General features: G+C 47.7%; 1 protein-coding gene across 1 annotated transcript in view; it reads right to left on the reverse strand.

Annotated features, from left to right (window-relative positions):
- LOC122565535 (disintegrin and metalloproteinase domain-containing protein 10-like) overlaps positions 1-9,668 on the reverse strand; it is a 31,261-nt gene extending 21,593 nt beyond the window's left edge. The window contains exons 1-2 of the mRNA XM_043721592.1: positions 9,533-9,668; positions 5,727-5,877 (exon numbers count right to left, since the gene is read on the reverse strand). Of these exons, the coding sequence (XP_043577527.1) occupies positions 5,727-5,877; positions 9,533-9,668 (287 nt within the window). The remainder of the gene's footprint in view (positions 1-5,726; positions 5,878-9,532) is intronic.
- Positions 9,669-10,045: the final 377 nt, after the last annotated feature.

Below are 10,045 nucleotides of genomic sequence, written 5' to 3' on the forward strand. Positions count from 1 at the left end.
GATACCCACACACCCAGTAACCCACGCACCCAGAATCCCACACACCCAGAAACCCACGCACCCAGAAACCCACGCACCCAGAAACCCACGCACCCAGAAACCCACACACCCAGAAACCCACGCACCCAGAAACCCACGCACCCAGAAACCCACGCACCCAGAAACCCACGCACCCAGAAACCCACGCACCCAGAAACCCACGCACCCAGAAACCCACGCACCCAGAAACCCACGCACCCAGAAACCCACGCACCCAGAAACCCACGCACCCAGAAACCCACGCACCCAGAAACCCACGCACCCAGAAACCCACGCACCCAGAAACCCACGCACCCAGAAACCCACGCACCCAGAAACCCACGCACCCAGAAACCCACGCACCCAGAAACCCACGCACCCAGAAACCCACGCACCCAGAAACCCACGCACCCAGAAACCCACACACCCAGAAACCCACGCACCCAGAAACCCACGCACCCAGAAACCCACACACCCAGAAACCCACACACTCAGAAACCCACGCACCCAGTAACCCACGCACCCAGATACCCATACACCCAGAGACCCACACACCCAGTGTTAAGGACCAGACTAAACTCCCTCAAAATGTGTCACTTGGACAGCCTGGACCCTTATTCTTTATTTGATTTAAGGGCAGTGTAAGGCGCTGTGGTCCAGATATGTTCCAGTTGGTCCCCTACTCCGCTTTAAGCAAAACACACTCCATTTTTATAATTCAATTAATATATAATCATAAGAAATCTGGCATCACTTTAACTCTATTGAAATAGCTATTAAAGTAATATGTTATTTATCACATAATCATCCACAGTTCCAGCATACCAGCATCCCATAAACACACCCCTGGCAAAGACAAATTCTGCAAAACAGGTTTTCCCTACATGCTCGCTCCCATCCAGTCCAGGAGAGAGGGACACCGAAAGAAACAATCGAGCAGCAGACAGAGAGAGAGAACGCAAGCTTGTTGCTGCAGCAGAGAGAGAGCTGTATCTATCAGCTTCAACAACCAGTTCCAAACCCTAAGCAAAACTAAACCCTGGGTCAGTGTGAGGCTGGCTCCACCCAATCCTGCTTCTTTAGTCTGATTTCAGAAAAAGTCCAGTCAGGGAGCTCCAAGCTGTTTACCCACTGCTTCTGAAGCAGACATTCCGGCATCACAGTGGCAACAGCTTTCTGCAGGAGAGACAGCACAGAACGAATCTCTCAACAGCACAGTTCCCTTATTTCATAGAGCAATAGAGCAACCCTCTCACACCAAGATCCTACCTCTATCCCCACGTTCCCAATGGCTAATCCACCTAACCTTCACATCACTGGACATCATTGGACACTATGGGCAATTTAGCATGGCCAATTCACCCTGACCTGCACATCTTTGGATTGTAGGAGGAAACCGGAGCACCCGGAGGAAACCCAGGCAAACACGGGGAGAATATGGAAACTCCACACAGACAGTTGCCCGAGGCTGGAATTGCACCCAGGTCCTTGGTACTGTGAGGCAGCAGTGCTACCCACTGAGCCACCCTCATACCCTGATACTGTCATATCCAGAAGCTCTCATACATGGGTAGCCTGATACTCTGACACTGTCAATCCCAAATATCCAAACACTCAGATATCCTGATAACCTGACACCATGATCCCCCACCTCAAAGTCTGTGTTGACCCAAAACACATTTCAGTAATAGCTGGATATGCGAGGGACTGGATGGGGGCGAAGGTGAAATTTGGTAAAATTACAACCACGGCAAGCATGGTGGTTGAGAGGCACGACATCCTCACAGTTTTGACACAGCAAGTGGTCAGGGTCTGCAAAGTTCTGTCTGATAGCGTTGGGGGAGGCAGCTTCAGTCCAGAGCCTCTTTCTGTGCTGTAGCTATTACATTTGGCTACATCATGATTCCAAATTCTTACCATTTTGAATAGAAGAAGGCAGGGCAGTCCCGGTAGAAGGTGTGATCACAATCCACACGTTATTCTCTCTGAGAAGATGTAAAGTGGGAGGAAGTGAGGACTGCAGATGTTGGAGACTCGAGAGTTGATAAAGAGTGTTGCTGGAAAAGCACAGCAGGTGCGGTTGGATCTGAGATTTGGAGGGGAGGGGAGATTTGGAAACTCCGTGAATTTTGAAGTAGCAAAGTGAGGCCTTTCACAGTCATTGAACTTAAAAAGACAAAGAGCAGACCCCCCCCCCCCCCCCCACCCCAACCTCCCCCTTCCCACCCTGGGCTGAGGAGTAGATTTACAGAAGATGATACCTGTGGATAGTGATGGATCTGTGTAATGGTGACCACGCCTGCAGGTAGAGCAGCTCCTGATTTTCTGTGTGGGCTGCTGGGAGCTGTGGACGGACTGAGTACCGAGCATCCACGAGACTGAGAATGTCATGGAGAGGGCATTTAGTGAGCTGGTCATGCCACCAGTAAGGGTTACCCAGACCAACAAACACTGGGTGACTGCACAGAAGGTGAGTAAGGATGGGCACGCAGTGCGGGAGTCCCTGTGGCTATCACCCTGTCAGACAGGCAGACTGTTTTAGGGGGTGTGGGAGAGGAGTGGCCTCTCAGGGGCAAGCAGCAGCGGCCAGGTCAGTGGCACCATACCTGGGCAGAGTCAAAGTCTTACAGGACCTTGGTAAGGCCACATTTGGAGGACCGCGTACAATTCTTGTTGCCCTGCTATAGGAAGGATGTTATTAAACTGAAAAGGCTGCAGAAAAGATTTACAAGGGTGTTACAGAGACTGGAGTGTTAGGGAGAGACTGGATAACTGGGTCTTATTCACTGGAGTATCAGAGGCTCAGGGATGACCTTATAGACATTTATAAAATCATCAGGGGGCACGGATGGGGGAAATACTAAGGTCTTTTCCCAAAACTGGAGGGCATACGTTTACGGTGAGAGGGGAAAAGATTTAAAGGGGCAACGTTTTTACACAGAGGGTGGTGGTGCATATGGAACGAGCTGCCAGAGGAAGTGGTGGAGGCTGGTACAATTACAACATTTAAAAGGCATCTGGACAGGTACATGGAGAGGAAAGGTTTAGAGGGATATGGGTCAAACACAGGAAAATGGGACTCGTTCAATTTAGGAAACATGGTCGATTCCGTGCTGTATGACTCTACGATGGGGACTCTATAGTTCAGGGGCAGAGATAAGTGTCTCTGTGGCTGTGAGTGAGACTCCGGCATGGTGTCTTGCCTCCTCCCCTAGTGCCAGGGTCAAGCAGGTCTGAGCGGGCGCAAGATATTCTGAAAGGATAGGGTGAGCAGCCAGAGGTCTATATTGAACTAACGACATAAGCCAAGAGAGAGAGAGAGAGAGAGAGAAAGAGAAAGGAAAGAGATATATTAATAGGCAGGGAATGGAGGAATACAGACAGCTCAGAGGTAAAAGGTTTTTAGTTGAGAAAGGTAATATGTGTCGGTATAGTCTTGGTGGGCAGAAGGGCCTTTCTTTGCAAAAGGAATTCAGGGAGTTATGTAGAAAGGTTGAAAAGCAGGATCTCTAGGGCTGTAATCTCAGGATTACTCCCTGTGCTACGTGCCACTGAGGGGCTGCTGTGGTAGGGAGAGTTTCAGATTTCTGGGTCATTGGGATGGTTCAAGAAGGGCAGGTTGTGTGTGACCTGGAAGGGCACCAATATCCTGGCACGGAGGTTTGCTAATGCCACTCAGGAGTGTTTTAACTAAATGGGGTGGGGGTGGGGGTGGGGAGGGGCGTGGAATCAGAGCAATAGGTCAGCAAGTGGAGTGATTGACAAGAGACTACGTCAAGTAAATCTAACAGGGAGAACAGGCAGGGCCAGGTTAGTGAACACAGCAGGGCTGGCAGTCTCAATGTACTTATTTAACGCCTGGATTAATACATGCAACTACGATATTGTAGCCTTTACAGAAACTTGGTTGAGAGAAGAGGAGGATTGGCAGAGTTTAGATGTTTCAGGAGAGGTCGAGAGAGAGTGAGGGATATAAAAGGGCTGGGGGAGTTGCTTTACTGATAAAGGCGCATGTCACAATTACACTAAGAGGGGACGTCTGGGAGGGCTCTCCAGCGACGCAATATAGGTAGAACTTAGGAATACGAAAGGTACAATCACGATGATGGGGTCATACTATAGGCCTCCCAACAGCTAAAGTCAGAAGTCACACATCACCAGGCTATAGTCCAATAGATTTATTTGAAATCACAAGCTTTTGGAGCGCTGCTCTTTCATCAGGTGACTTCACCTCTCAAAAGCTTGTGATTTCAAATAAACCAGCCGGACTGTAACCCGGTGTTGTGTGACTTCTGACCTTGTCTACCCCAGTACAACACTGGCACCTCCATATCATAGCTCCCAATAGCTGGCGAGAGATGGGGGAACAGATATGTGAGCAGATCATGGTAAAATGTTGTAGTATCAGATGATTCAAACTTGCTTGGATGGGGCAAAATTTGTTAAGTGGCATCCTGGAGGATGTTTTGAAACAATATGTAGATAGTCCACCAAGGGAAGGAATGGCAGTAGACCTTGTATAGGGGACTGTGCATGGCCAGGTAATTGAAGTTTCAGTGGGGGAACATTTTGGGAGTGTGACCATCATTCCATAAGTTTTAAGATAGTCAAGGATAAGGATCAGACTAACTCTCGGATGAAGGTGCTAAACTAGGGGAAGGCTAATTACAACAATAGCTACAGGAACTGGAGATATTAGATTGGGGGTTGAGTGTTTGGGGGTAAATCCACATCTGGGCATGTGGGAGTCTCTTAAAGGGCAACTGATCAGAATTCAGGACCAGCATGTTCCCATGAGGAGGAAAGATAAGGAAGGCTAGATTCAGGAACGCTGGATGACATGAGAAACTGTGAACTGAGTCAAAAAGAGGAAGGAGGCTGAAATCTAACCGGGCCCTTGAGCAGTTTAAAGGAAGCAGGAGAAACATCAACATGGAATGAGGAAGGCTAGAAGCGGCCATGAAATGTCCTTGGTCAGTAGGATTAAGGAGAATCCCAAAGTATCTTATACTTATCTTTTAGGAACAAGAGAGCAACTAGGGAAAGGGTAGGTCCCACTCATGGACTAGATTACAAGAGCAGAGATACACTGCTGAGGCTGTATGAGGCTCTGGTCAGACCACATTTGGAACATGGTGAGCACCTTTGAGCCCTATATCTAAGGAGAGATGTGCTGGACTTGGAGGGGGGGTCCAATGGAAGTTAATAATAACGATCTCGGGTATAAGGGTCTTGTATGAGGAGTGATTGAGGACTCTGGGTCTGTACTGGATGGAGATTTGGAGGATGGGGGTGGGGGTGGGGATCTGATTTAAATGTACAGAATACTGGGCGGCCTGGAGAGAGTGGACAATCCTTTAGAGCTGAGATCAGGAGGCATTTCTTTAGCCAGAGGGTGGTGGATCTGTGGAACTCATTGCGACAGAAGGCTGTGGAGGCCAAGCCATTAACACAGCAATAACCCGTGATGATTAAGGGGATTGAGGGTTACAGGGAGAAGGCAAAAGAATGAGGTTGAGAAACACATCAAATGGTGCAGCAGATACGATGACCTAAATCTCCTTCTTTATTTTATGATCTTACAGTCTAAGAGGGAGTAATCTTCAAATAAAACTAAGATTTCAGGCCCTTATTTCATTCAGTGGGACAAACCTGTAGAAAGATCTAGAAGGAACATCCCTGCCCCCTCCAAGGAGACTGGGAAATACCTTTGGTGAGCAGAGAATTGCAGATGAATGAATGGTTCCTCCTCATGGTCAGAGCGCTTCACACGATAAAGCTGATGCCGCACAATGTCCCTGTTGTACAATAAACCCTCATATCGTTTGATGAGTGGATTGACCCTCAGTCCAGAATGCCCTGCAGAAGACAGACACCAGCATTCACATCATCCTTTCAGCCAGAGATATATAGCAACAGGTTTCAGGAACTTGGGATTGACGAAAGCTGAGTTGGATGATCCACAGTCACAATGGGCAGCACGGTGGCACAGTGGTTAGCACTGTTGCCTCACAGCGCCAGAGACCCGGGTTCATTTCCCGCCTCAGGCGACTGACTGTGTGGAGTTTGCACATTCTCCCCGTGTCTGCGTGGGTTTCCTCCGGGTGCTCCGGTTTCCTCCCACAGTCCAAAGATGTGCAGGTCAGGTGAATTGGCCATGCTAAATTGCCCGTAGTGTTAGGTAAGGGGTAAATGTAGGGGTATGGGTGGGTTGCGCTTCGGCGGGGCGGTGTGGACTTGTTGGGCCGAAGGGCCTGTTTCCACACTGTAAGTAATCTAATCTAATCTAATCTAATATTTGAGTGTACGCTGCTCGGAGTCACTGTTAGACACAGCAATTTCCAGGGAATCTCCACAGGATTCCTATTGTCCAGAGAGCACTCCCAGATCCAGTCACACCTGCAGATTACAAACACCAGCCAATGCTCTCAGTCCCACTGCTTTCTCATTATCTTGACCAGTACATTTTAGCTTTCGCTTCAATTTTAGTTTTACGCTCCAATTTTAGGCTGTTCTGACGTTCAGTCTCAATTTCCCATTAACTTGAATAAGAGAATTAACAAGTATATCTGTAAATCCAGAGTACCTGCACCCATTAGGACTCTCCCCCTATCTGAATGATTTGTTCATTCGTGGAAAGTGAAACAATTCCACAAAGGCCAGCATCCCATCACCAAGTCACCCTTTATTTACTACATAACACCGGCCCCCTGTTAGCTCAGAGGCAGCTCTCAGAGTGAGCAGAATCCCTGACACTCCTGCTCTTATCTGTCAGCCAGGTCTCCCTGATTGGACCAGATTAACAGCCATGATCAGGGAACACATATTCTATGAGGTCCACCTGTCTGACATTGTTCCAGTTTGCTACAGATGTGAACCTCACTGGGAAGGACAGGTTATTGCCTTAATTGTTTCTGCTTTGCTGCCTTCTTAAACCCCACAGTTCCTGGGGTTCTGTGAAGGAGGGAGTTCCAGGATTTTGACCCAGCATTAGTGAAGGAATGGCAATATATTTCCAAGTCAGGATGGTGAGGGGCTTGGAGGGGAACGTTCAGGTGGTGGTGTTCCCATGTGTCTGCTGCCCTTGTCCTTCCAGGTGGAAGTGGTCGTGGATTTGGAGGGTGCAGATAGATAGCATCAGTGGTGTAGAGAGTGGATGCTTGTGGATACAGGGTCAAGCAAGCGGCTGCTTTCACAGCTTCTTGAGTGTTGTTGGAGCTACATCCATCCAGGCAGGTGGGGAATAGTCCATCCCACATGTGACTTGTGCCTTGTAGATGGTGGACAGGGTTTAGGGGGTCAGGAGCTGGGTTATTTGCTGCAGGATTCCCAGCCTCTGACCTGCTTCTCTGGCCATATTTATGTGGCCAGTCCAATTCAGTTTGAGATTAAAGCTGATGGTCAGAAAGTGGGTAGTGGGGGGAGAGCAGGAGGGATGGATTTTGCAATGGTAATGCCATTTAATGTCAAGAGATGATGAATAGACTCTCTCTTGCCGGAAATTGATATTGACCAGTATTTCTGTGGCATAAATATTACTTACATTTATTAGTCCAAACATGGATATAGTCCAGGTCCTGCTGTACTTGGACCATCTCATGCTACTGTTTGACAGAATTCACCACATGAAGCTGAATCCAAATAAGAAAACAATTCAATTCAGGCTGCCTGATGTCCAGCACACAGGCTGTGTACCATCAGCAGAGGCTTTTGCCCAGGTCCTGAGAAGGTGAAAGTTGTACCAGCGTTGTGGACATCAGCAGACGTAAAGCCAGTGCAATGGTCTGTTGGATTTGTCAACTGTTAATCAGTACTTTTCTTTTTGGGTTTGGAACTGGAAGTTGAAGTTGTGAACTGGACTTTCAATAACACCTTGTGCTTATCCTTGGTCTATCACAGTCAAACTGCACATGTCGACACACACACTCACACATCACTTAGGAGAAAGTGTGGACTGCAGATGCTGGAGACCAGAGCTGAAAAATGTGGTGCTGGAAAAACACAGCAGGCCAGGCAGCATACGAGGAGCAGGAGAATCGAAGTTTCGGGCATAAGCCTGAAAGAATTCCTGAAGAAGGGCTTATGCCCGAAACTTCGATTCTCCTGCTCCTCGGATGCTGTTTGGCCTGCTGTGTTTTTCCAGCACCACATTTTTCAACACTCACACATCATGTATATATATGCATGTACACATCCGCACACACAGATGCATGCATACACACAGCCACCTCCCCACACACACACCATCACATACATATACACTCTATGTGCATGCACACACAATGTCACACAGACATACAGTCTGCATGCAAATGCCTATACACACACGCATATCTGTATACATGCATATACACACACACACAAAAAACCACACACACATACACATCACTCAAATCCATATACACACATACAACCACACACATACACATCTACACTGTCACATGTTGTAACTTCCTCTACTTTCTTGATGGGGAGTGCTGCTCCAGACAGAGTGTCCATGAGAAACCTCTGTACACCCGGGCTGCTCCAGACAGAGTGTCCATGAGAAACCTCTGCACACTGGCTGCTCCAGACAGAGTGTCCATGAGAAACCTCTGTACACCCGGGCTGCGCCAGACAGAGTGTCCATGAGAAACCTCTGTACACTGGCTGCTCCAGACAGAGTGTCCATGAGAAACCTCTGCACACTCGGGCTGCTCTAGACAGAGTGTCCATGAGAAACCTCTGTACACTGGCTGCTCCAGACAGAGTGTCCATGAGAAACCTCTGCACACCCGGGCTGCTCCAGACAGAGTGTCCATGTTTTTTATGTCACGTCCAGCTCTCCTCCAACACAAATCAAACAACAGCAGAGTGAGCAGCAATAATGACTGATGCAGGAATAACACTCCTTTGGAGAGGACTATCACCCAGATGATGTGCACAAGTACCACTAAGGGATCAGCATGATTTAATGATAGTGCTGGGAACAGTTAACCGCTATGCATGAACGGAGTTGTATGCAGAGTGGCTAACTTGGGTAACTCAAAACGTAATGATAATGCACACACCATTTTCTGTGAAAAGAGAGGTTTGAGATAGAAATACCATACTATACCAATGTGTCTCCTGGCTTGTTGCAGTTATGCAACTTCTCCCAAGAGATTATGACCGGGGGCATCATCTTGCAGAGACAGTTTCGCTGAATATTCAATATGGGCAACATACCATGGACTGAACACTGGACAATATTGACACAAGGGATTTCCTTAGAACAAATATCCATCAAAAAAATCCTGAAAGAGAACTCTGATTTTAAAAAGTAGAAAATCATTTATTAAATCCTTACAACGTGGGTTCAGGCATTCCTTTTTCAATCCTCTTGAAATTCATGTCATTGCTAGAGACCAGGTACATGTTCAGGCGGGTTCCTCTCTCTCTGGAGAGCTTGAAGCTGTTCTGAGTTCTGAGCATTTTTAAGATGTTTTACTGTAATTCTTTGCATAATAACAATTCAATGCAAAACTTTCCTTACCTGGAGGCTGAAGAATTGAAGAATCAATGGTGTGTATCATCAGGGGAATGAGAGATATAAATATCCACATGTCTTTCACTGAGTATCCCGTCACCACACTCTGATAGCGCTGTCTGAGCTGCTCCTTCAGACTCATGACTGGTGAATGACTCAGATGGAATCTGATAAAGACTGTAATAGGGGGTTGAAATGTTTCCTGTCACCTGCCACAGGCTCAAAGCAGTTTGCCCTCTTGGGCAGGAAGACCGCTGTAAAGACTGGAGAACCTCTGACGGGACAGGAAGGATAAATTGGTTTAACTAGACCCCGTGCCATGGCAAACACAAGCACACACTTCCTGACAATCTTCATTGTGCAGATAACACAGCACGCATCACTGACAAAGCCCTTTAGTGTGTGCACATGGACGTGTGTGCATGTGTGTGGTGTATATGCATACACGAGTGTCGATGTGTTTGTGTGTATGACCATGTGTGTGTGGTTGCGTGTGTTTGGGTGTGAGGGAGTGCATGT

Source organism: Chiloscyllium plagiosum, chromosome 31, assembly GCF_004010195.1.
Source record: "Chiloscyllium plagiosum isolate BGI_BamShark_2017 chromosome 31, ASM401019v2, whole genome shotgun sequence".
NCBI lineage: Eukaryota > Metazoa > Chordata > Chondrichthyes > Orectolobiformes > Hemiscylliidae > Chiloscyllium > Chiloscyllium plagiosum.